The 26394-nt window shown below is 46.6% G+C and overlaps 2 protein-coding genes across 4 annotated transcripts in view; one reads left to right on the top strand and one right to left on the bottom strand.

Annotated features, from left to right (window-relative positions):
* DOCK1 (dedicator of cytokinesis 1) overlaps positions 1 to 26394 on the top strand; it is a 517745-nt gene that overhangs the window by 213304 nt on the left and 278047 nt on the right. The window lies entirely within an intron of this gene.
* The window catches only part of INSYN2A (inhibitory synaptic factor 2A), a 60502-nt gene that overhangs the window by 14963 nt on the left and 19145 nt on the right, over positions 1 to 26394 (bottom strand). For 2 of the 3 annotated variants that reach the window (XM_004315487.4, XM_019940257.3), the window contains exons 2-3: positions 22949 to 24128; positions 2866 to 2937 (exon numbers count right to left, since the gene is read on the bottom strand). In XM_004315487.4, coding sequence (XP_004315535.3) covers positions 2866 to 2937; positions 22949 to 24123 — 1247 coding nt within the window. In that variant the 5' untranslated portion in view covers positions 24124 to 24128. Of the gene's footprint in view, positions 1 to 2865; positions 2938 to 19522; positions 24129 to 26394 lie in introns of those variants that run through there. The other variant, XM_019940255.3, reaches the window with a different exon arrangement.

The following is a 26394-nucleotide window of genomic DNA, read 5'->3' as shown; positions in this document are numbered from 1 at the left end:
GACATCTGGGCCTCGCCTCAAAAGATTGGCATAACTTAAAATCACGTACATTGTAAGACAATTATATGATTCAAATTCAAATAACATGTTTACGTTTAGGATTTCTCTTTTGACTGGTGTTCCAGTTAGTGAACCAGAAGTGAGCTTTCTTTCCTCTCATCTGTAGTGCTCAGAAAACTCTTGCTAATGTCAAGAACCAAACCAGTGTCAAGAGTAACTGTTAAATTTAAACAGTTATAATTTTAAATTATATCCTATATAAAGTGACAGGAAAACTGGGAAACAGAATTTAACGAAGATGTTTGTTCAACTTGGTAGTAATATAGAGACCTCTGTTTGAATTCTTAGCAGGAAGACTGCTTTTTGGGGCAGTGGGAGTCTGGCTGAAATGTTACTAGTAAGCCTTCCTTCTCTTTGCAGCAGAAGTTGGAGTGTTGGGAAATTTTTATTGTTGTTATCACTCTCATGGGGGGATTTTAAAACACTTTCCCGAAAGAGCTATCTAAAACTCCACTTCTTCTCTAGTACCGCCTCTCCCGGGATGCTCTGTGCACTTAGAGAGGGGGCTTACTCACTGTAGGGTGGCATGGCTGTAGAGGCCCCCACTGTACACAGTTCCTGAAGATGCACAGTCCCTGCAGTCACATCTTTGATGACAAGGTCTCTATGAAGAGACACGCATTTCCCCAGTTTGCGGGAGATGAGCAAAGTGGTCGCAGTGACTCAATCCCTCTACCTGGTGAGTGAGTCTTACGAAATTTTGTCAAATTCTTGTGGTGCTGGAACTCCCAGTTCTTACGATAAATGGGCCAGTGGCCTGTGTACTGGGATTCACACAGATCGCTGGGTGAGCCATGTCTAAACAGTAACCACTCAAGGCTAATTCCGGTCCTTCACAGACTGTTAAATCACTTTAAACATGACTTTTTTTTTTTTTAATGTAAGTTACTTCTGGATTTAGAGCTAAATTTATGTAAATTACTTCAATTTACATTGGAGAGTGTCCTAATAAATTCTTCTTTCAGTCACCCACAAAATGTTAAGTGGGTTTACATCATCAGGCTCACTCTTCGCAACTTCTTTGGAAATCTGGGTTCACTTCGACTCTGTATAGCATTGGAGACTGGAGGCGTTTTAGCTCCCAGAGGAGCAGAAGCTAAATGGTGAGGATACTTATGCCAGGAGCTCTCAGTTCTTCATTTCTTTTTCTAATTGACTGGTTTAACGAAAGCATTTTTTTTCTTTGAAAGCATTTTATTTTATGTCACTTACATCCCTTCACTGTTGATTCAAAATTGTTTCGCATAATATGGGTGTAGTAAAAAGATTCCCACTGACCAAACTTCTCTAAGTCTGTATTTGGAGCGCTTGACGTTTCTTGCCTGGGCGCTTGATTTTCACCTCCTTGTTAATAGTGGAGAGCAATCGGGCATCTCGGCCTGCTGGGCCAGGGCTGCTGCAGGGGACCCGGGTCCCTCTGGGTAGCCAGGAGGCCTTAGCAGTTTGTGTGCCTTTTAGTAGATTGTAACCAGGCCATGGTTCCTGCAAGGCAGGCTTTCTCAGTCTTGGCACAGTTGACAGTTTGGATGGGCTGACTCTGTGTCATGGAGGGCTGTCCTAGGCATTATAGGATGTTAGCAGCATCGCTGGCCTCTACCTAGTAGATGCAGTAGCACCTCTCCAGTGGTGACAGCTGAAAGCACCTCCCTCCATTCTTGCCAGATGTGCCCTGGGAGGCAGAATCTCCCTGGGTCGAGAACCTCTGCAGGACGGACTTTTGCTACGGTGGTACCGGAGCTCGTGTCTGCCCTGTGGTTTCTTCTGCTGCAACCACACCAGTCGCCAGGTGACCCAACTCTACTTTTAAAGAACCTGGGGCCCAGTCTGGGATGCTCCGTCTGGATTGGAGATGTGATGGACCCAAGACTGTGTGGACTCAAGCTTTTTGCCATTGTTAAGACATTTATACCCTCTCCCTGTCTCTACCTTCTTGATAAGAGGGTGGTAACTTTGAAGATCTCTTTAGAAGGTGTTTTTTGGTTGAGATTGGTGTTCCTTTATACAGTTTTAGATATAAAGCTGTGCAGCTTTTTCTTGTTGTTGATAATTTGGCAAATCAAGTAAAATTGTTCTTCAGGCTTAATTTAAAAAAATGAACTAAATCATAACATCTCTTACTGCTCTCATCTTTTGCTTACGAAAATTACATTTCCAAAAAGAAAAAATAAAAAAGACAGTAACCTCTCTGAAGGTCATGACCATGTCTTAAAATCCTAAATTATTGCCAAAAGCCTAACATGCTTTTTGCTTGTTGAAAGTTTCTGCTGTATTCTTGTCAACGTGAGTAATCTAAACGCACTTCAAATGGAAAAACAGGAAGACCAGCCATAGGGCTCTAGACAGGGGCTTATGCCCCAAGGGACATAAGTGCCACAACCCTGGTGATTCCCCAGGACATAAACTGCACACTGGGTTTTCCTGTGGTATTCCTAGCACATACAGTGTGGTTTGCAGCCTTTGATCTATACCATCGGAAGGTCTTACGTTTCACAGCCATTACGGAACACACAGTACAGTGTTCATGGCTGTCGATTCTGAGGGAGCAAGCCATCAAACTTACACCGATTTTGGAAACACTGCTGAGATCCATTTGCCAGACCCATGGGTTCAAGCTCTCCCTCATCCCGTGATTCTGTACGTGAGGTTGAGTATTCAGAAGCAGCCTAGAAGTCTGGTCAGGAAAGGTTCTTTACTTTTTGTCTGATATAATCACCCCAGCATGATCCCAGATGATTCTTGCATTCGTGGGTAAACATCATTTGTCACTCATAATAACAAAGTGGGAAGAGGAGAACGTTGACATACCTATAGATAATACATGCACTGTTCCTGCATGTGTCACAATTAGCTGTGTCTTGCCCAGTCCGATATGAAAGCCTACAAGATAAGAACAGGAGAGCATTACACGTGGTGGCTGCTGGCTGCTGGCTTCTCTAGAGCACACAGCTCCAATCAGATTCTTTCCCAACGCCATTGCTCGTTATGGTAATAGAAATCGATCAGTGTGTTTCCCATTTTGCTCCTGTCTCTGCATTTATTGTATACGACCAACGCAACCTCTATAGCTGATACTTAAATTAAACCTAGGATGCGAACATAAACTACTGGATGAAGTAAATAACCTGATTTTGTTCTAAGCAAAGGGAGTTTGGGATGTTTCAGTGCAGCTTGGTCTTTATGGTGTTTGAAAGAAACTTCGATGGGAAACCAACCCCAGATCTTCTGACTTGTTTCTGCCCCACCACCCCTCGGCCTGCGAGAGGAGGGGTCTGCAGACTGGGGCCCTCAGGCGAATCCCACTCTGAGCCAGCAAGCTAAGAGTGAATTTCACATTCATAAATGGTTGAAAAAGATTGAAAGAATAATAATATTTGGAACACGTGAAAACTAATGAAATTAAATTTTCAGTGTCCATAAATAAAGTTTTAAGTTTTGATAATAAAGAATAGTGAACATTTTCACGTTAGTAGCTACAATACCCTTGGTTTGCAAATCCCAGGATACTCACTCTCTAGCTCTTTAGAGAAAAAAATTTGCTGACCTATGTGGTAGAGTGTCGTGCTGCATTGTCAATGCCTTCTGACACCGTCCCTCGCTACATTCTCTGGTGAGTTCTGTCAGCCCTATGAGACTAGACATTTTTAGGAGGAGAGGTAGGGGTGCTGATTCTCTTCCCATTAACAGAAATAACCTTAGAGTACTTTTTGGAGTATATTCTGGAAGGTTGTATAGACTTAAGGGTTTGATGAAAGGATCTTCTTGAATCTTTCTCAGCCCAGTCACCCCAAGAAGCTAGTTTTGGGGAGCTTTCATAATGTTTTTCCTACCACTTTGGCCGGCCTTCCCTCTCTGATATTTTTAACGTGCAGGCGTATTTTATTCTGAATATTACTTTGTGCTAAGGGACAAACATGCTAACCAGAATCTGTTAAATCAGTGGCAGAAGAAGAGCTTCCATCTGAATTGCCTTATACATACTTCGGGGGCAGATTTACCTTTGGAGAGTGACTCAACATAATAATAGTGCTCAGAAGGTTTTCTGTCAACATGGACAGTCGATATTTTATCACCTTCCCTATGTAAACTTCTCTTGCACACATCATGGATTTTGAATTGAAATTAACTTTTGTTTTCCTCATTATATTTGGTGTTGCATAAACATTTGACAAAAGGATTTTCCTATCCATGCCACGTTGTTGCAGTGAGCTTTGGTGAACTCGGACCTGACCTTTGAGTTCTGTGCATTTCATTTATTAATCAAGTGACAATATTCTGTCCTGAAGTGTCGCCAGTCAGTGCCTGTGGCCCATGATATTCGAGCCAGAGTTGGAATCACTGTGGCTGCGTTTGTGTTGACCTCTGTCCCCCATTTCGGACGCCTTTGGATGCCCACTTGGGGTCTTTTCCTCTCCCCTGAGCTTTGTCAGGAAGAGCTTGTGCATCACACCTTCCTCTTTTCCTTAGCCCTTTCCTCCTGATGACAAGCCCCACGGGTACATTCCTCCTGAACCTTCCTCCCTGGCTCCAGATTTGTCGAACCCATACCAAGGGTCCTCTGTGTTAGACATTGACCTCCATTCTCCCATACCTTATTATATATAAAAGGCCTTTCTCCGTCCCACTGATTTTACTGGAGCTCTGTCCTAAGCTCATGTGTGACCATGGTCATTTTGTATGGTAAAATAAGCATGGTGCTTGAGCACAAGTCCTGGCAATGACATGTTTGCTGCAGGACGTGTCTGTCCCGCTGTTAGGCTGGGCTGCAGACGAGGGACAGCTCCTCTGTGTGTTGCATTGGTGTGTATTAAGCAGCAGCCAGGGAAGGGGATATGTAATAGTTTTCTGTATGCCCTAGTCACATTCTAAAGTTTAGGCTTTTAAGAGAAAACAGACGAAATCAAGGGCATTTCCTATCCTTTATTTGAGGGGCACGCTTACTGGGCTCTAAGGAAAATCCGACTTCCATGCTTGCAGAACTTTCCTGCTCGAGACCTCAGGAAGAATCTGCATCAGTTCTCATCGACACCAACACCCCTTCCTTGCCCAGGAGCGTGGAGTTCCCAAGTGTCTTACTTACATTAGAGCCTCAAGTCTTTGAATTAATTACGCTACCTCATTTTACAGAGGAGAATATAGCAACACTTCAGGTCTGGGATCTCATTATTCTTAGACCCCAGGCTTCTGATGCTCCGGGATGCCCTGCTCGAACCTTGGGACCTGTGTTCTGCACTTTGTATAATTGCCACCTTGGGATAGTCAATGAGTCCAGCACTGACGGGACAAAGACTTCAGGCACCTAAAACGCACAAGAGAACTCTCTTCCAGGACCTTGGGGTTCTTCAGTTATAAACTGCTCTTTTTAAAGCCCTTTCTGAACAGACTATTCTTATCACTTGGTAAAAAGCACGCATTTTCCCCCTGTTATAATCAGTAAGCAAATAATGATTAAGTGCCATTAGGTGTCAGACATCATTTTGGCTACTGAGGAGACATTTTGGAATAAGATTGTGTCCTTGTCCTCGAAGCTTACAGCAGAGTGGGAGAGCCAGACAGGCAACACATGAACACATGAACGAATGAATGAATGGCTTTGGATATGGCTCGTTGTTGAGGAAATGTTGTACGGGTGGCTTTGGCTAACCCCCCCCCCCCGCCCCCCCGAGGACCCTGCATTTGGAATGAGACCTGGATGATAATGAAAGAGCAGTTAGTCATCTCCAGATCTAGAGATGAGTTTTGCAAACAAAAGGGCCATCACTTGTGAACGTCGTAATGGGAATGATGTTGGCATGTTTGCAGGACAGATAAAAGGGCCAGTGTGGCTAGAATAGCTGGGGCACATGAGAGGCGGGAGGTGAGAACAGATCCTATAAAATAGGAAGCTCTCTGGACATTGTTGTAAATTTAATGGGAAGCCACTGTAGAGGCTTATTTATACGTGGATGACAATGACATGGAACCGACTTCCTCCTAACCTTTACTCTCACTCCTCCCTTTCTATCACGTCATTTGCATTCAGTTTCTTTTTTCTCCCTTTTATTTGTAGCCCAACCTAACTCACACAATCCTGAGATACAGTATGGTTTGGCTGATGTCTGTTGATTAGAATCAAGTGAGTCGTAATATCTGCTTTATAGAGTGACATATCTGTGTGTGGTCCCCACTTTTTTAGCTAATTTAAATGAAAATTGGGTGGTCCGGCATATTGCCACCATGTGTGAGAAGTGTTTTCGAGATCTCATTGCCACGAACTATTCTTGGGAAGACCCTTCAGGATGTTTCCATGGTTTTGTTAAGGACCTTTCTTTTTGAAAGGATTCAAATCTTTGGAGTCCAGAAAGGTAGTTCATAAAAACGGATGTCAGTGAGAGATTAATTTGTGGATAAAAGTTAAAGTGTTGTCCTTGTGTCATATGGTTAAGTCACAGGCTGCCTCCAGGAGCTATTGTTAATCGAGGTATGTCCACTACAGTTTTATTAAGCGTGAGGGTGTTCTTAGTAGAGGTCTTAAACTGTGTAACCCATTGTGCTTATTGCTTTGATAGTCCATCTAATTGTCCTTGGGGCTTACAAAATGTAGGGTTTGGCTTCGCTGATGATTTTATGATCACATTAATAATTGTGTTGCAGGATCTGAATAAATGTGTTCTCCAAATACAGACAAAACAGGTAAGTCCTTTCTACAGGACACACAAAGTGCCATTATGGAATGTCCCTGTTTTTTCCTTCACTTGGAAACAAGTCACAAAACCCATACTTGGAATGATTATCTTTCTGGATTGCCATTGCCAAAAAGAGAAGCAATCCAAAAACTCTGAACTGCTGGAGCAGATGCTTCTCCAGTGACAGTAGGGCTAGAGGTCTTTTGTGATTAGAAGTTTGGAGAAGAGAGGGCTTAGATTATTGATGTCAAAGCCACAGGGGGAGAACATCTTGGTCCAAAATTATAAATTTTCTGTCTTGCACATTAATTGCTACCTTTATAAAACTCTCTTCTCTTTTGTTTTGGGGAACCTATACCTTATATAGGTTTATAACCCCACGCCTGTCACAATGCCTGGTACCCGCTGGGTGTTTGGTTAATATTAATCTATTAACCAAATAATACAGTCAGTCTCTGTGTTCTCATATTGAAGTCCAGTAACAGACAAATCTAATGAAAAACATTCTGAGTGCAAAAAGCATATGAAAAGTATAAATTATGAAAAGTTCTGATTCTCACTTTCTAGTGTGAACCTCCTTGGATCCCAGCGACAGGCGTGCTCACTGCAAACATGGATTTTTTAATGCACTGATCTTTGCAGCGCTTGCCGTTTATCATCTCACTACAGTGAGTTGCCATTTGTCAATGTTCTGGACTCAACAGCGTATATTACTGTGGTGGGGGGAGGTGGGGGAGTGGAAAGCATAACATTCAGCACCAAGGACAGCGCCAAGAGGCCAAGGTGTTTTTCCTGTTCCATTGACCCTCTTGACTCCCATCCCCCCAGATCACGGTTCTAACCCAGGGACCATTTCTGGGATCCTGACCCTCTCCTTCCTTGATGCCCTTTGGACACTCATTGGTCAGGGTGGGCTTTATTGAAAGGTAAAGGAGACTAGACTTCAGTTATGAAATTAATAGGGATGTAAAGAGGATGGACTTTGTGGGAAGCACATGGAGGGGTGGTTGTTCTTGATTTGTTAAAGCAGAAGGTTTTGCTCAAGCTAATTTTACAAGGTAGTTTTGGTGGACTCCAGTATGAGAGTCATTTCCATTTCCGCTTTGTAGTGAAACAGATTTCTTCAGAAGACCTTGCTGTACTTTAAAGAAAGTAAAATGAGTGTCCTTTTGTCCTTTGTTGAAGACAGCATGGAACTGTAGTTGGGGCACCCCCATTCAAAGAAAACATCAGATCCTCCTTTCTTAGTGGCCTAGAATTTTCAAGTTTAACTCAGAATGTGGTTCACCAGTTTCTCTAGCTACCTTTGGCTTCTGAGGCCATCTGCTCCAATTCTTTAGTTGTCATTATCAAAAAATCCTGAAGGTAAAAATATACTTTTGTCCACTTGTATAAAATAGACAGCATTGGTGACAATTTTGGGTCTGCAAGTCTTCAGTTAGTCCTGTTGCAGATCAGCAACAAAAGAGGCAATGAGGGATGGGATTTTAAAAACAGAAACAAAGAAGGGAAGGCAAAGGGCAGAGCTCGTGTGGCGGTTCTTGTCACAAAGCCTTAGGAATGATCAGCGAAGGAGGATGTCTGCCAGCTTCAGCCTGAGCTGCACCACAGGTGTGTCCCGGGAGGCAGGGATGGAGAGCCGGGGACAGGGGGGACAAGGCGGCATCCGCTTTTTCATGAACGCATCACAGGGAGATCTAAGGCAGCAGGGCCCTGGGTGGTAGGAGAGGGCGCTGCAAAATATCACAGAAAGGTCACCGGAAGCTTTCTTCGTGGCTCCACGTCCAAGTGGCTCAGTGTCTCTGAGACCTTGAAGATGGGGCCTGAGAGTGGAGACTGACAGCTCTGTGTCTCCAGTCCAGCCCCAGCAGAGAAAAATTGTTTGGTGGAAAGGTCAGGAAGGGGAAAAAAAAGTCTCTTACTGTGCCTGCTCTCAAAAGCAAAGTCTGACAAAGTTATAAGCAGCTCAGAGAAGAGTGGTCGGCAAGTGGAAATAATTCTATGGTATTGAATTGTAATCACTGCTTCTAGATTACTGGATTTGGCTTCAATGTGCTGTTTCTCCTGCCACATCTCACAACACTGTTTTCGCCAGAAGATCTTTAATTGCCCGTGGAAAAATCTCTTCTCACATTCCCTGGGGAACTGTGAATGGAGTGTTTGGTTTTAGATTTCAGAAAAGCATTCTCCTCTCAGCTAGCACCCCCAGTGTGTAAGCATGCACCTGGAGGGGCCCCTCCTCCACTTCCACTTTGGGACATAGAGCAGGGCGCATGGCACAGGACACACAGCGCAAGTGACCCCATTGCGAATTTGTGGGTCTTTTAAATGACATGGTGATTTTCAGCAAGTTTAGAGCTCTTAGCATGTGAGCAAAAGACGTGTTTGGGTAATGTGCAAATCAGGGCGTGATCCTTTAATTGGGGTCTTCAGAACACTCGTTACATAGGGTATTGAGTCACTTTGAATTAACTCAAAGGTATGTGTTAGGCCCTCTGCTCAGACGTTGTTGCTGCAACAAAGAAAATGGCATGGTCTCTGCTCCCAGTGATCATTTTATGCCATTGTTCAATTTATTCTCCTAATTTTGATCTCTCTTGTTCTTTCAGCCTTCTCACTTCATCTTCTCACTTCTTTCAGCCTTCTCACTTCATCTTCTCACTTTTTTTTTTTTCCGTCCGCGTTCTAGGCCAGGTTTGTGCTCCAGCTGTGCCTTCTTGATAACTGAGCCATCATCTATGGCAGCATCTTAAAGGGCTTTTCTACTTAATAGTCTCAAAATGACATGAATTAGAGGCATAAAGTGACACCACTACTTTTTTTTTTTTTTTTTTTGCAGTACGCGGGCCTCTCACCGCTGTGGCCTGTCCTGTTGCGGAGCACAGGCTCCAGACGCACAGGCTCAGTGGCCATGGCTCATGGGCCCAGCCGCCGCTCCACGGCATGTGGGATCTTCCCGGACCGGGGCACGAACCCGCGTCCCCTGCATCGGCAGGCGGACTCTTAACCACTGCGCCACCAGGGAAGCCCGATACCACTACTTTTGTTAGGGGAAATTAAATTTCAAAACTAGTCAAACTCAGCTGTTTTCAGTGACCGTCTCCTATGTTTTAAGCCCACCTCTGGCAGTAGTTTTGGCTTATTCCTAAGTCTAATTTCTCACTAGGAATTTGCCAGATTATGCCCTGCAACTGTAGTTTAGTTCCTACTATATCAGCTGTTTAGTGGCTAAAGTGAATGTAGACTTTCCCCATATAACTGTGGAACCTCAACTGTATCTGTTTTATTAACTTGAGCTATTGAATGCCAGGATTTGGGGGACATCCAATTTAAGTTCGTTAAAAAAATATGACACCAGTTTTCTTAACAAACGCCAAGAACACCCATTGGTCAATAAAAGGCAGTACTAGCTTTCACTGGTGATGGTCTGACCAGGTCCCTTTTTCCCAGTAGCTGAGGGGAGTCGTTTTGTAGCCAATGGCAGACCTGCTATGTTAGGCTGGGCAATTCTTTGTTCATTAGTGGCCTGGAATCCCCAAGCTGACAAAGCAGTGTGTTTGTTTTAAAAACTGAGGTTGCAGTTTGAAGAACACAGACCAACACTGACCCCAGATCTTTTCACCACCCCTGCTTTCCCCTGCCTTAGGGATGTCTAAGTGGGCTGGCTGTTGTGAAGCCTTTTTTAGAATTCTGCACCGTCACTTGCTCTTCAGGTGCCCTTTGGCCAGCTCTCAATGACTTTTCCTCCACCAGCACTCCCAGCATTTGGTATCGTCATGGCATGCTTTGCCTTTTTCTTTGTTTGCCCAGCCAACATCTGGCTTGCTGGTCACAGGAGAGGTGGAAAGGCTTTGGATGCATGGAATGATGAATGAAAGAGCAAATGAAAAATAAAGTTGTTTGGGAAGGTAACTTCGTCTCAGTCGATCCATGAGGGTTGGTTTGATCTCTGTTTCAGTGGAACTTGACAGCTCCTGACATTTAAAGAAAGCTTTAAAACACTCACTTCCATGTTTTCTGATTATTGCCCTAAATATGGTAGAGCAGCGCCTGCACTAGTTTCTTGGTTATAATCGCTGCATTGTTTGTATTTAGAGAATTTTAGCCAGCAAGCATTTATTCTAGGACCCTGGTTTCTCTCTTCTCCTGCTCTTTTGCCTGTAGATGTGAGGTCAGGCAGTAAGGCCATTCTCATTAACTACTGGTTTCCTCTGTTTTTAGTTTCGTCTTCTGGACTTCTTTTTGGAGGAAAGGGCTCTCATTGAGATGGAAGGACATCAAATACTTCTTTCCACACACACTCATGCGATCCTCCTGAATTTGAATGTGTATGTCAGATGTCGCTTGCATAAAATAAGAGTTGTTCTGGTTGGAACCTTTAAGGGAGATCCATTTTTGGAGTCCTGTGTTAGAAGAAATAATCGCTCTACAAACTTGACTGTTAGATTTCACAGCATTCTCTGTTGAGTCTCAGTACAGCTGAAGAAACTTGAGGGCTAGCCTGGGAACTTCAACACCATCTATGATTTTGGCTTGTTGGAAATCGTGCAGAGGTCCGAACAGGTTACTTAGAAGTGATGTTTTAGAGCACAGCCCAATCGTAGCTTGAGCTGGATCTTTCTTCTTCCCATTAGTGTTACCCTTACTTAATTTTTTCCACTAGAGGGTGAAGTTCTCAAAATTGTCCATGTACCATTCTCCCAGAGCCAAGAATTGAGATGTGGACCCTTGAAGGACGAGCTCTCTATGTAACCCCGTGTGAGCTGATTAAACACATCAGGATGGTTTTCAGTAATCCTAGTTATTTCTGTGTAGTGCTCTGATTATAGACTTTCAAGCACTTTGCTATAGATTAGCCAAAGTCACCAGCTGGCTTTCCCTGTGTTCGCGTGTTCCGTCCATGGGATGGTTCTTGTTCGCCAGCTCTGTGCGCGGCCCTTTGCTGGGGAGCAGTTGCTTGGATGAATAAAACACAGACCTTGCCCTCATGACACTTAAAATCTAGAGGACATTTGTTTCCAAGATGAAGGAATTGCTTCTAAGTTAACGGAGTAAGTTGTGTAACTTCAAAAAGTAGCACTCCTTCCGTGGGGCAGTTTCTGTGCTCATTCACACCAGCATCCTTGGTCTGGACCAGCTCCTCTGTTCCCTCATAGGCTGCCCAGCATGGTTTCTGGCAAATTCCCAGCACCCTGTTGTGGCTCTTTTCCAGATCATTCCACAGCGAATGCTGATGACGTCCAGTAGAGTTGTCTTTCTCCCGTGTGGCTGAGAGCACACTGGTGGCCGTGGACACGGCTTCAGCCATCTCCCCGATCCCAGCACGTAGTCTGGTACCTTCTGGAGAGCAGGGCTGGAGCTGTGCTTCGTAAACGCTAGCTTCTGTCGTGACTGATAGAAAGTCAGTACCTGCCTCTCTTCTCTGCTTTAAACTTACCACCGTGGAACATGCCATAAATTTGAGTTATGATTTTGCTTTTTAGTCTGTCTCTTCTGCTAGAATGTCAGCACCCCGAGGGCAGAGGTTTTGTCTGTTTATTCCCTGATGGACGTTTAGTGCTCACATTGGGGTCTGAAGTGTAGCGAGTACTCAAGAAATAGTTTTGAATAATGAACGAATGAGTGAACGAGTGAATGAATGAATGAAGAATCTGCCTGAGCGTTCTGCTGGATTAACTGATACCCACCCACAGGGTGGTCAGTTCTGTGATGTTCCCAGCTGGATCAGGTGAAAACATCTGTCTAAAAGTATTACCCTGGTACCATCTTAAATCTCCCCACACAAGCGGGAAGGGTCAGTCATCCTCTGCTCCCCACACCCAGTTATTAAAATAAATGTCTTAGTCTGCGCCTAAACCAGCTCCCTCCTCACCCCAGGAAACGTCATTTCTTTATCCCAGAAGGAATCCTGGTGAACACGTTTCAGTGGCAAACACCATATATAATGAACTCGGTGGCTTTCTTTAGACGCTGTTGACAAATTAACTCTTATTAGCCCAGCCCCCCAACAAATGCAGTGACTCTGTTATTCTGGGGAGGCTCTGGCCGTTAGGGAAGCTTTTAATGCTTGTTTTCATTACAAAGAATTAAAGGGAAACTATAATGGTGGTGAGTGGTGCAGCATGGTCGCCAGCATGGGGAGTCGAGGCCGTGCAGCGTCTCGTCCCCCGGGGCTGGCAGCAGCTACCTGCCTCTCCTCCAGCAATGGTGTCTCATCGTCTGTGCCTCTCCCTGGGCCCTGCCCCGGCTCTCTCCTTCCTTGCCTTTACACAGAGCCATGCGTGATGAAGAAGAGGGACTGTCTTCTTATTATTGCACAGTCATTATTACTCCTATCAGAAATACGTGGAGATTTGAACAGAGACAGACACGGAGATGAACGCTATTGTTAGGGCAGGACTTTTTCTGTAGTGTTTTCTAATCCTGTTTCCATAATATAAAACCATCATATGTAAAAATAGGGGCAGATATTGATTATTATTTGGCATGTAGAACTGCCCGGTTATATTACAGATAGGGCAGAGCTTCCAGTTTCCTTCATATATTCCTGAAATCAAGGAGATGCTAAGTTGCAAAATGATGACGATAATGACAAAAAAGACACTGGCCCCAGAGGGCACCAGGAGTAGCTATTAATAAAGGAAACAACTTTTTAGGGCTGAGCTGAAGCTGAGTTGATTAACTTGTTTCCTGAAGGAGACATAAAGCTAAAGCTCTAGTTTATTGAAAATTAATGGAAATGAGTCTTGGTGGCCTTGCTACCAAACTAGAAGGAAAACAGGAGCGTGAGCACACTGTGAAAGCGAATCTCCTGGGCTGCCACTTCCTTCAGCTGTAGTATTGCCGCTTACCATCTCACAGAGGTTTTAATTTGAAAGCATTAGTGCTGTGCGTTGGGCAGTGGTTCCGATGGTAAATAACCACAGAGCCTTTACCTTTGATGTATAATTTCTCTTGATGTATTTTTCATAGAGCACGTTAGTTCACAGTTTTAAATCAGACTTCCTCCCTGTGAAGCTTCTGTGCTCTGTTTCAGAAGCTTGACATTGCACTCGTTTTTTAAACAAATGCTTCAGAGCTCTTGCAGCTGAAGATGAAAATCTTCAAATTTTGGTGTCAGCAAGTGTAAAATTCTTGATGTCCAATTATGAGACTTTTATCTGGGGAGCCAGTCCAGTGCTGTAACCAATGAGATACTGACAAAAAAATCCGACCCATTTTGGGTCAAAATAGGCCCAGTTTTACACCTTCTTTACGTAGAGGAACTCATTTTTCATAATTGTCCGTTCAGATCTGGCTTTCAAAACACAAGTTTGCTTGTTTTTATGGTGCATTAAAAACTTTGCTTCAGCGTTTGCTCCCATGAATGTGGACATACATTTGATTAAGGGAGAGCCCGGGTGGCGCTTGGTGGTCGCTGGACGAGCCACTTAGGTGACTGGCGGTACGTGAAAGCTTTGAAGTGGTTTCCCCGGGAAGGTTGCTCGTGGACGGCTGCTGGTCCCTGGACTTCCATATCAGCGGCTTTGATTTCTCTGAAACTACCTCACAGGGGGGATTCCTCTTACTGATTAGGAATCCTTAAAAACATAATTTATTACTGGGACCCCTTCCAAGGTGCTTTCTGCTCCCTCCAGCGTTAAAAGGGTGCTTTCTCCAGAACATAAATTCACGTGGACCTTTACCAGGTCCGGGTGCGGGAGCCTCTTGATCCCATCCAGTAAAAGGAAGAACCCAGAATTGGCAGGAGCAGCAAAAGTGTCTGCTTTGCAAATCTGCGCAGACATCTAGGTCTCCCATTTTCAGAGGAGGGAGAGGATACTGCTGGGGCCTGATGGGTCTAGATGTGAGTTTTGTCTTTACTATTTCTCACCAGTCTTGACCTTGGGGATGTTACTTAATATATCTAAGCTTTAGTTTCCCGGTGGAAGCATCTTCCTACCTTACAGTGTTATTTGGGGATTAAATGAGACAATGCAGGATGGCCACCATATTGTAGGTGTTCAAAATGGGTGAGCTCTGTTGGTGCTCTGCCCAGAGACCCACACTTCACCGGAACTCTGCCCCAGAGCCAATGGGAAATAGAGCTCAAACCAGTTTTTGCGTAGCTTAGCAGAAGTTGCATGGGGTTTCAAAAAGAAAAAAAAGTATTTGAAAAGTAGAGCTTGCATTTCATTTCTCTCTTTTTTTAAACCCGAGTTCTGGGACACAAATCCATAAACTCCATAAACGTTCATGCCAAGCCTTGAAGTGCTCATTTTATCTACGAATGGGGCGTCTGAATTGCCTCGTGGCTCAGTAGTGAGGCTTTTATTCACCTACCAACTTAAAAGGCTGGGGAGGTATTTGAAATCTTCTTTTGGCATTCTGCACAGGAAGATTATTTAAATTACATTTTCAAGTATGTGTGATACCTACATGAAGCCCAAAGCAAGAATTTGGAACCCGTTTTATATTCTCATAAATATATGTGCTTCATTTTTCATATTAAGGACGGAAAGGCTTATTATTGCCTAAAAATAGTATTTACAACGTTATATACATTTAAGCTATAGGAAAGACCCAGTGCAGCCCTGTGTATTAAATGAAGAAAATGCTAGAAGAGAATATCATGTATGCTTCTATTTCAAAATCATAAAACATGGTAACTTGTACTTGTACTTTAGAACTTGAATATTTTATCAAATATATAAAAGCCATTAGTTATAAAAGAAAAAGGAAAAAAGGGGGGTTCCCTGAAGACTATTCAAAGGGTTGCAAGCTAGAAGGACAGAGGCCAGTTGCAGCATGTGTAGCAGTGGAAGAGATGAGGGATGGCTGAGGCATCAGGAGGAGAAAGAAAACCTAATAGTGGGACCACTGTGTGCGTTTATTAACCGACATCCGCAGAAAGGGCTGTGTTGCTTTCTCTGTCTCTCTCTCAACTTCTGTATGTATTTACAGCAGTGGCTGAAATTATGAAGTTCTTGGACATCTCTGAAGGATTGGTTCTTAGATCAGAAAGGACCCTTGAGGTCCCTTGTCTCGTGTGGACTGTCCTCCTTTCATGTGGGAGCGTGGGGCTCAGAGGGGTGAAGCTAGGATGAGCTGGGAACAAAACCACGTTTCCTGACTCCACGTCAGCTGCCTTGGCTGTAACACCAAATAACCTTGCCCCGTACGCTTCTCTGAAAACAAGCACAAAGCTGGAGGTCTGCATCCTGTAATCCTCAGCCCCTCCTAATCCTTGGAAATAAACCTGCCTTTTGAGTAAAGCAAGAACGGCTCTCTGAAGGTGTTCACGCCTGCACCCTTGCATCATGCATTTTAGCACCTGGAAGGTTGCTTCTCAGTAACAAAGTAACTTGAAAGGAGCTAACTTTGCACACACACTGTGCAAAGAGAGCCTGGTCCTCGGTATTTTATTTAATCTCCCAGGGAAGCCCAGGAGGGGCGGGTGTTCTTAGGTCTCTTTCACAGAGTCAGAAGCCTCTGGAGAAAGGCACTGGAGAGGTTAATAACCATCCCCAAGCACATGTAGGACAGACAGGGAGGGACGGGGGCAACGTGGCCAGCTCAGGACCAGTTGGCTGCAGAGCCCCGGTCATTCTCGGAAAACGGAAAAACCATGTGAACAGGAGGGAACCTCAGTCCGCTGGCTGGCACGTTTTAAAAAATGTTTTGGGTTGCAACAAATGGGCAGAGACACCAAAACTGATTTCTCAAGAACTTTAGACAACGAAGTGCTGACATTTCCATCCCTTTCAAATAGGGAGCATGAGAGGACAGAGGTGCGGCTGGCAGGAGGAGAACCTTTTTGTTTCCGAGCTTGACCCTGTGTGCTGCTCTCCCTTCTCGGCTCACACACCCTCTTTCCTGTGATGCGCTGTCGGGCCAGACACCCAGGAAGGCAGTGCTCACATTCCAGAGACGTCCGCAAGGATGCTTGTCAAGGCCTCAGAAGCACCCACCTCCCCTCCTTGACATCTGGCCATTCCAGCTAACCAGGTGGAAACTTTGATCTCGGTTAATTGGTGGGTTCGGGCAAGAGTCACCCGGTCTCCTTCTAGAGGGTGCACAGCCGACCTGAGATGGCTTTGCCTAACTGTGCCTGGCTCCCCCCTGGGCTCCGGGTGGGTGGGAGGCTGCACGCCTCCTGCTGGGACCTCTGACTCCGGGCGACTCCCTGGCTGCTGCAGTGATGCTCGATTTTGCTGTAGGTTCTTTCTGCTCTGTGACTTAAACAAATTAACTTGTCCCTTTACGCTTCCTCTGTAATTGCGATGCAGTATTTATTCTGTTTGGGCACGGATAATTAGAGAAAATTTGGAGAGATTTCTCATCCCCTGACAGGTCCCCCTGAAGAGTGCCTGCTGCTCAGTGATCGGTCAATATAAGGCAGAAGGTAAAGCAAGTGCGTAATTTCTGTCCATCCAGCGTTAATATCTAGGTGAAAGCAAGTCACATCATATAAATAGGTGTTGTGATGACCTCTTACTGCTGCTGGTGGGAGAGTGAGACCTTTTCCACGTCATGTTATGTATGTGCATGTAAATTACAGGTTTGTGTATAATACACACGCACACGCACACGCACATGCACACTTCCCCAGCAGAATCCTGCAGGTTTGATGGGCTGATGAACAGGTAAGCGTAGGCTTGGACAGACACAGTGTCAGCGACCTGTGAACGCTTCAGAGAGGGCCTGAGTTCTTTGCCTCGTACCCTCCCCCCTCCACCTTGCCTGACACAGCGCGCAACGCTTAGGAGACTCCTGGTAGAAGCCATTTGAACCTGTGAATGAACGGTACACTCGTCTGTGGGGCAGTCACATCTGGGATTGCCCTGCGCCCAGATTGTGACCTGGTTTCAGGTCGAGGAACTATGGTTACTACACTTACAGGACCATGTCGCAGGAGCTGGCACACTGGCCCAAGTCTGGCTAGCGCCTGTTTTTGTGAAGTTTCCTAGGACCATGGCAGTACTCACTCGTACGTGTGTCGTGTATGCCTGTGTTTACGAGGTAGTGGCACATCTGAACCACTTGAACAGAGACTGCACGGCCCTCAAAGCCTAAAGGAGTTACTGTCTGGCCCTTTGCAGAAAAAGTTTGCTGACATCTGCTACATTGGAAGCTGATCCTGAGGTCTTTCAGTAAAAATAGATCCTGCAGGCCCAGGTCCTTATTTCTACGTGTACGTACCACACACGCACCCTCACCCATTCTGTGGCTGCCTCTGTTGTCAGTGATTAAAAGGAAAAAAAAAGTCGAGCAAACGTGACTACAGGATTCCACACTGGGTTTGTCTTAACTCGTGGCCGTCCCCAGACCTTGATTCCTATCGCCTTTGCCTGCAGAGCCCCTGAGACTGTGCCCGCAAAGGGCCCCTGACCTCAGGGCGGTCCCCCTGGCTAGTTCTTCCCTTTCCTGTCGCTGTGTGACGTGGACTCGGGAGAACGGGACATCCCGCCGTGGAGAAACCCGTTTCTCAGTGAGGTTGAATAGGACCCCATGGCCGGGAGATTGAATCACTGGATTTATAACGCTCACTGCAAGCTACCGGGCTCCTCGGGCTGGTTGGTTACTTAGGATTTTCGTGTCTTATGTGATGGCCTCACACTTGCTCTGACTCAGTACAAAGCCCCCGGAGCTTCATGATCTCCTGTCTGCCTGCTGGTCACATTTAAGGGCCAGGAGTGGCCTGGGTTTAGCTGCTCCTTCCTCGTTCCCACACACCCAAGCCTGCAGGTAGCACTTGGCTGATACTGGGAGAGACCCGACCAGTGAAAGAACCTTTCTCACCCTGGGCAATGGCAGGTCCTGCCCTCTCGCTTAATGGGTGGAGTAAAGCTTCTCATGTCATCTGTAGGTCTTCTCTGAAGAACCGAGGGTCGCTGGGTTGTCATCAGCTAGTGAACCCCTCGAGACACCTCACATGTGGGGCTGCCAGCACCTTAGAAGTAAGCAGCCGTCTCCCTGCCGAGGTGGCCGGTAAGGGTGCAGCCCCTGAGCTGAGTGCTGCAGCCCCACAGCCTTGGGTCGGAGGGTCACCTGCCCAGCAACCCACAGCTGCTCTGGGGAATTACGACTGTTAACAAGAACTGGTTGGGTTTCTAAACTCAGTGCCCCGTTTGCCCGGTCTCAGCCTTCAGCGATTACATTTGTGGCTCGTGTAGATATCCTGTGTCACCCTGAACTTCCTGGAAGAGACAAGAATAGCGCTGAGAGCTTTGAAATAAGCAGGATCCTTCTTGGCATTCTCGCAAACAGAGGGATCAAAGGCTGCCTGAATTGTTTAAAGTGAGCGGTTTTAGTGAATTGCCCAGACGTTTTACAAGGGACTAAGAATAAGAAGGCATGTTCCTGAACACTTTGTGCACGTCCACTCGCTTAAAGAATGCCTCCCGCTGAAATGCTCATATTAGGATAGGTCCTTTTTCAGTGCCCGCTGTGTGTCGGTTATTGCTGAGACCTTTGTGGACAGCATTGTTAAGCTTCTAGCATCCCTGTTTAATAGAAGATGAAACTGAAGCTCGCTGAGATTAAGTAACTTGCCTAAACTGAAAACTTTCTCTGCTGAGGCCTTTCGGGAATCTATATAAGCAAACGAGAGTAAAGAAAGAGTCTCTTCTGAAAAATAATTTGGAAGCTACTGAAAATGGTCCTGGTTGGTGACACAGAAATTTCTACGCACAGAGTAAGAACTATTGCAAGAACTTGCCTGGCAGACTTGGTAATGCATAAACAAACTCAGCAATGAAAAGAAGTTCTATTCAAGTTATACATTCAATGTAATTTGCCCATGGCCATGCTAGCCAAGTTCAAAGAGCATTGTCTTCCTTTGGTCTGCGCTAGAGCACGCCTGAGGCCTCGCCAGCCCTGGCTCAAGCCTGCAGTGCAGTGGGGATCTGGGGGCAAAATGTGTCACTTGGTTTCAAAGTCGTGAGCTCTTAGATTGATTTCTAAGTCAAGTGCACACGGAATTCCTTCCCTCACTGAGACTCCTGGTCTCAGTTAATTTCTATACAAAGGCCCTTGCAAGCTAATTTGGGGGTGAAGGGTGAGGAGAGAAGTGGATTGTACACAGGTTCTGAGCATTCTTCACAGGTGATGACGTGGAGTGTTTTCCAATTATTTTAATGTGGTCATGAAACTCCTTGTCATGTTACATAATGACCATAATAATCATCTGCGTAGCGTAGAGTGAGCTTTGCTATTTTCTACCGTGAGGTGCAGCGATAGGATAACGTTTCCTGGCTTAGACTGAGCGCATAAAATAAGTCGTGTGAATTCCTCCTTTAAAGTGACTGTCCTGGTGCATGTCCTTCAGGGGATTGGTCCAGTGCTCAGAGCAGCCGAAGGTTACATTTTCGGGATTTAATGAGCTGGCTGATACTGGCCACAATAGCAGTATTTACACCGTGGAAATCGGCAAATGCTACTCCCCCTTCTTTGAGAGCCAGTTGTTAAAAATGTACCAGCAGACTCTCCCCCCTTGCTGGCCCAGACCCCTGAGAAAGGGATGGAGAAGGAGCTTTGCTTCTTATCTGCCCGCCTCCGAGGCCGCTGTCTCCTTGTCCATATTCTGACGTGGAAAACAGTGGTGGGAATCTGAATTCTGGGCAAATCAATGACCCTGGGCAGTTGAGCAAGAGAGGTCACCTTCAAGGTGGCTTTGGGATTTGAAACCACTTGACTCACTGTTAGCCGGAGAGCTCAGGGAGGGAGGTGGAAATGCAGATTATTAGGAACAGATGTGGGGGTTCACCTGCCTATGGTCCTGCTTTTCTACCGTGAACTTGGCCTGTGCAGACAACTGACCTAGAGATTGATTTCTAAGTCAAGTCATCCTTTGCCTTGATCGAAGGTGCCCACTCCTCAAATGGTTAGGAGCCAGGCACTGTCCCTTGTTTTGGGGATACTGGGGCGAAGGCCTTTTTGTGATGATGGCAGTGTCCTCTGTCTTGTGTAGGAGTCAGTCTCCACAGGTGGCTCTTGGGCACCTGTGATGTTTCCGATGTGATTAAAGAACGGAATTATCAATTGTAATTAATTCGAGTTTGAATTTCAATAGCCACATGTGGACAAAGCAGGTCAGGGCGTGCAGGAACGGCACTCGGTGGCAGCCTGTGTACTGAGAGTGTGTGGGGTGCATCCGTCACTCTGGACTCAGACATGGGGCCACTAAGTGTTCCCCAGACCCCAACACCGCTGACCAGCAAGACAACCCTCACGCCACCAGCAGACACCAACCCATTCAGATGCACCTGGTGCTGGGCTCCGTGCATTCAAAGGTCACTCCCTGTCTTCCTCACGCTCGGTCTGCAGGATGGAGGATGAGCTCCAACTTACAGGTGAAGCAATGAGGCACAGAGAGGTGCAGCCCTCGCCCAAGTCCTCAGAGCCAGAATTCCCACCTAGACATGTCTTAACAAACTCAAAACCACTTTGAAGACTGATGTAGTCTCAGAGAACTCAGAGGATCCCATTTAAAACAACTTTCCGGCCTGTTCTAATAGAAGGAACCTCTGTGTAGAACACAGTTCTCCTTGCATGGGGTGTTTATTGATGTTCAAGCCACGCAGGTGTTTATTTTGGGACACACCCCGGTGAGATGCACGCGACTTAGTATATGCACTTGGTTTTATACCATTTGTTGAATTTTATTTCCCATTTGGTGATGTTGGTATCTTTCTAGTTTGCTGTCTGGTTTAAGTCACTACCAGCTATATCGAAGTCAGTGATCGGTCCCTGTTTGGGCTTTTCATGTTTCCATGGGAGCGGTCTACTGACCACAGATCCCTTACAGACCCACCTTAGTGTGTTGCTTTTGGTTATGTATTTATTCAAGGCCAAATGATTGAAGTGGGATGAAAATGGAGATGTAAACTCAAAATTCAAGAAAGCCTTTGAGAACCAATTGATAATGGTAGGTTACTATTAATCTACTGTTAGATTAGTTTACGATTGGCTAGCAACTTGTTTTGCTTAATACTGTAGGCTGCAAACAATGCTGGGTCGTAGGAGGGGGGGGTTATTGAGAGTTAACTCCTTTTGTAGATGGACCACCTACACGAAGTTGGAGAAGCCAGACACCAAGGGCAACATCTGCACCAGGCACCTTGCCTCTGGGGCCAGGGCTTAAGATCATGGAGGTTGCTTCCTCGCCTTTGTTTGCAACATGCAAACACAATGTAACTCAACCACCACAATCCTGTGCAAGGGTGGTTTGCTGCCCTGACAGTGCATTTCTTGGCTTATCTTCAAGCTGGCTGCCAGCTCACTTAACCCAGGGGTAGGAGCCCACGGGGTGAAGCGTGCTAATCACGTGAGGCAACAGGGCACTGCCTCAGATGCCACCTCCAAAACATGGGCTGGTGGAATCCGGACAGCTTCATGGGGGAATGGGAAAGAGAAGGTCTGGCCGTCTAGACAAAACCAGTGAGCCATGACACTGTTTCAAGAAACACGGAAGCAGAGCAGTGCTGGCTGTTTCGTATCAGCCTAGCACACTGCCTGGCTGTCCCAGCACAATTTCAAGTACAAAAGAAGGGAAACCAAGTTCAGCGATCTGTTATCAATGGCAGACAGTCCTGGCTGTTTTCATTCTCTCTCCTGCCCATCTGTGCACACAGGGCAACTCGTGGAGAAAGGCATCTTGCTGCTAATGGTATACACATAGGATCTGTCTAAGGATGGGCATTGCTTCTATGCGTTCCAAGTAAGCAAAAAAAAAATACTGTCTGTTGTATAAAATATAAAACCTCATGCAGTCCTGAATATCAATGTTATTCCAATTATTTAGCATAAGTGAGTCAGCGTTTACTTTTCAAAATGCCGTCCGAATTTCTTTTCCATAATATGTTTCCTAAGAGGCAGGTAGCAGCTTATTTAGATTAGATATTCCGGACTGGCATACCTATTATACTTCATCAGTATCATAAACCTTTAGCCCTGGGAGATAAAAACGAAAGCTCCGTCAGTTCATTCAAAAAATAGGCATTAAATTCCAGGCCAGGCACAGGAATGCTAACCGACAAGTCAGTCCTGCAGGTGAGGATGAATGAGGTCTAGCATCATAAAATAACCTGGGACTGCTTTGACCTTGCTCTGACCTCAGCTTACAGCCTGTTCTCAGAAACGCAGGCTTTAGTCTCATTAAGGATTTGGGCTTTGGGGGCTGCTGCTGGCCCCTGAGGGTGATAAGCCTGCAGAGAGCATCATAAAAAAGGCGTGAGCATACATACCCTTCCCGATGGGCCTCTCCTTTCTCCAACTCCTGAATGACCCCCAAGAGCACTTTGATGGTTTCTTGGCTTGAACTGATTAAGTTCTCCATCATCTGAAGCTGTGCTTTCAGATCGACCACTTCCGCACGAGGCACGATTTGTTGGCGTTCTTCACCCACGGCGAGCGCTGTCGGACAAGGCTGGTGCTCGTGCGCCGGGGGGGCCTGAGTCTGCAGGGACGCTTCACTACATTCGGGGGACAGGCACTGCGTCGGGGGCGAGCAGGCCAGGGCAGCGCCGGGCGGGGCCTGGAGCCCATTGGCCTGTGAGGCCTTCCTCTGCTCCTGGTCGGCCACGGGGCAGAGGGACCAGTCGCTCGAGGGGGCGGAGTTCGACAAGGCCAGCTCGGGGGCCCTAGCGCCGGGGGCAGGTGCGTAAACGGTGGCCACCTCCGTCTTAAACACCGTCCCGTGGGCTGATGCGGCGGGTTCCTCGGCGTCTGGGGTCGCCGGGTCGTGCTTTGCTTTCCCGTGCAGCTGGTAATCGGGCTCTTGGGAGGGAGGACGAGTGGAGTTCTGGAGAGGAGCATCTGGGCAGCGGTGCAGGTCGGGGGTTCTGCATGGCTCTGCGCCGTTGACCCCGGCGGGCTGGCCCAGCGCGTTCACGTGCTCATCGGAGTGGAAAACCAATGCCGCCGCCTTCTGAACCCCGTCCGCGCCCCACGGCCGGGACTCCTCCCCGGGCCCTTCCTCGGTCTTCTCTTTCGCATCAATTACAAACCCATTGTTTTGACTTTTAAAGGCATCTGCGGCTGGGATGCCTTTGAGATTCCCCTTCTTGCGGTCCAGGGGGAAAGTTTGGTAACACTTCTTAAGGTCCGGTGAGGTCTGCACACCTGTGCTCTTGGTGACGTTGGGGATGGACCTTCGAGCGGGCACGGTCATGTATTTGCGGTAGGTGGCCCTGTAGGACGCCGGCTTGTCGCCCAGCTGTCCCGAGGAGAGCTGCGTGTCCCTCTGCTCGTTCTGCGCCTCGCAGATATCCTTGAACCGCACCTGCAGGGCTTTATTACGCTTCTTAATCTGCCGGTTGGGGTCCAGGGCGTATTTCATCTCCAGGGCCAGGCACGCGGCAGGCTCCACTTCACTCGCCGAGGTCGTGAGTGCGCATTTGCTGGGTTCCTTACTGACCATGGTTCCTGCAGTCGGAGACAGCAACAGACGTGTCAGTGGAACAGAAACACACACGCAAACGCAGGCAGCGCAAACTTTTGGCCGGAATGACTGCTGCCTGCTCCCTAATTATTTTTAAACAGGTGAGGTCGGCTTTTATGTTAAGGAAAATCAGACAGGCGGAGAATCGCTGGCAGGCACAGTTTGAAATGCTTCTCAGATATTAAAGCTTGCTTCCTTCTCCATGTGGGATACCCTCGTTTTTCTTTTGATAGTAAGGCATGTTTCCCTATTAGACAAACCTGTTTTACTATATTCATGAAGAAACCCGACGGCGCTGCCTCTTCTGCTTTGCAAATTGCCACTTCACGCACATCTCCACTTCACAGGCAGATGGTTTTCCAAATGCAACTTACTTGGTTTGGGTTTTTATTACTTTTTCGAAGATGACGTGATTAATCTATTACTGGAATCCGAGAGAATTGCTATTTTTTCTTAAAGACTTCTCGGGGATTCTAGCTCCTGATCGGGTAAACGTGGAGAGCCCTCCGATGAGGAACTGAGCTAAATCTATTTATGGTGGCCACCCTGGATGCCGCGGGATAGGGGGCCGTGCGGCTTTATGGGAAGAGCATAAAGGAAAACAAAATCTCTGCAGTATGGCTTGCTTCTAATGGGTTAACAGGAACCATAGAAAGGACCTGGGTTTCCCTACATCTACAAAGTCTGTGTTAGCAACTCTGTTCTTTGATTCTGTGGAGAGCGGTATTTGAAAATACTGTTTTTTTTTTTTTTTTAAAGAAATGATTCATTCTAAAATCAAGTTTTGTGTTTTGATCACAACCTCTGAAAATGAACACAATGGTGGTTGTTTCAGGATTTAAATCCTGAAAGAAAATACAATCACAAGGCTTTATGTTAATCATGCAAATTCATCTTGGGCTGAATTATTAAATGCATCTAAAAAGATGCAGGTGGCCAGTGACTGCTCCGGGGGAATACCAGTGGGTAGAATGCCTTCACTTTATTAGGCAGATTCACAGCTGTGTATTGCACATGGAAGAACTTTCTTGAGGGTTGAAGTGAAAGCGAGAAAATACAGTTAAGTATGCTGTTTGTGAGTTAGCATTCATTTTTTTCCCCCTGTGTTCGAGAAGAATACAGTCAGATGGGAGGAAGCTAGGCTGTACAGGGCACTGGCGTCCAAGCAAGGTGCCCAGAGAGGCAAGGTCACTGACAGGAGCCGGTGAGAGGGGAACAAGAACAGGGTCAGGCCACCCTGTCCCTCCAGAGCACTTCCATGAAATGCTAGAGGCACTGCGATCGCGTGGCTGCTGCTCTGGGACCCAGTGGGTGTGTGGGCCCCCAGGAGCTCTGCTGATAGAGGAGGCCCACACCTAGCACCTTCAGTGCCACACGTCCCTTTTCAAGGAGGAAACTGGGGTTCAGAGAGGTTATGATACTTAGTCATCGTCACACAGCAAGTAAGACATACTGGCAGGCTGCTGATCTACCTGACTCCCGAGTCCATGCTGTTTCTTGTCCCTCAGGTGTCCAGTGAACAGAGAGGCAGGACACTTCCCCACGTCCCGAGTCCTTACTGACTTAGGACTGCAGGCTATTGGGGGTGGTGGTTCAGAGAAGGGGAAGAGAGGAGAAGCCGGAGCCCCTGTCTGAGAGTGAGTCAATGGAACTGCGCCCCCTCGGAGTCCGGGGACTCCGTTAAGTTGGCATCTCATGCCAGCGTGGCACTGGCGCGGTCCAGCACTTCACTAGTGTTACTGAACGAAAGGCTTAGAGAAAATGCAGGTACTTCATCAATTCTGCCTTGAACAGTAAGCTGGGAATCACGTTAGAGGACATCAAAAATAATCCTTGCAGAGCTTGGTTTCGATCACACCGGGGTGTCCCAGCCTTGGCACTCCTGGCATTATAGGCTGGGTGATTCTTTGTTGGGCGGGCTCTCCTACACGGTATAGAATGTTTATTGGCATCTTGGCTTCTCTCCACTAGATATCAGTAGCACCTCCACCCCAAAGTGACAGCAAGAAGTGGTTCCAGACAAATGGCCCTGGTGGGGGGCGGGGGGGCGGGGGCGTGGCTAACCATTCCCAGTTGAGAACCACTGCATTAGACCTGTAACCTTGGGTGGCTAGAGTGTGTCCTGAAGGTAAGGCTGGGGTGGAAAGCCACGCAAAAGACCAAGAAGGGATGGCAGTGTCCCACCTCCCAGGGGGCAGGGTGTCTGCAAAGTACCAGCTCTGACGCTCCAGTCTGGGAAGGATCCAGCTC

The sequence above is a fragment of the Tursiops truncatus genome, chromosome 16 (genome assembly GCF_011762595.2).
Source record: "Tursiops truncatus isolate mTurTru1 chromosome 16, mTurTru1.mat.Y, whole genome shotgun sequence".
Lineage (NCBI taxonomy): Eukaryota > Metazoa > Chordata > Mammalia > Artiodactyla > Delphinidae > Tursiops > Tursiops truncatus.
Note: the sequence above shows the minus strand (reverse complement) of the source record. Positions and strands in the feature narration are given on the sequence as shown.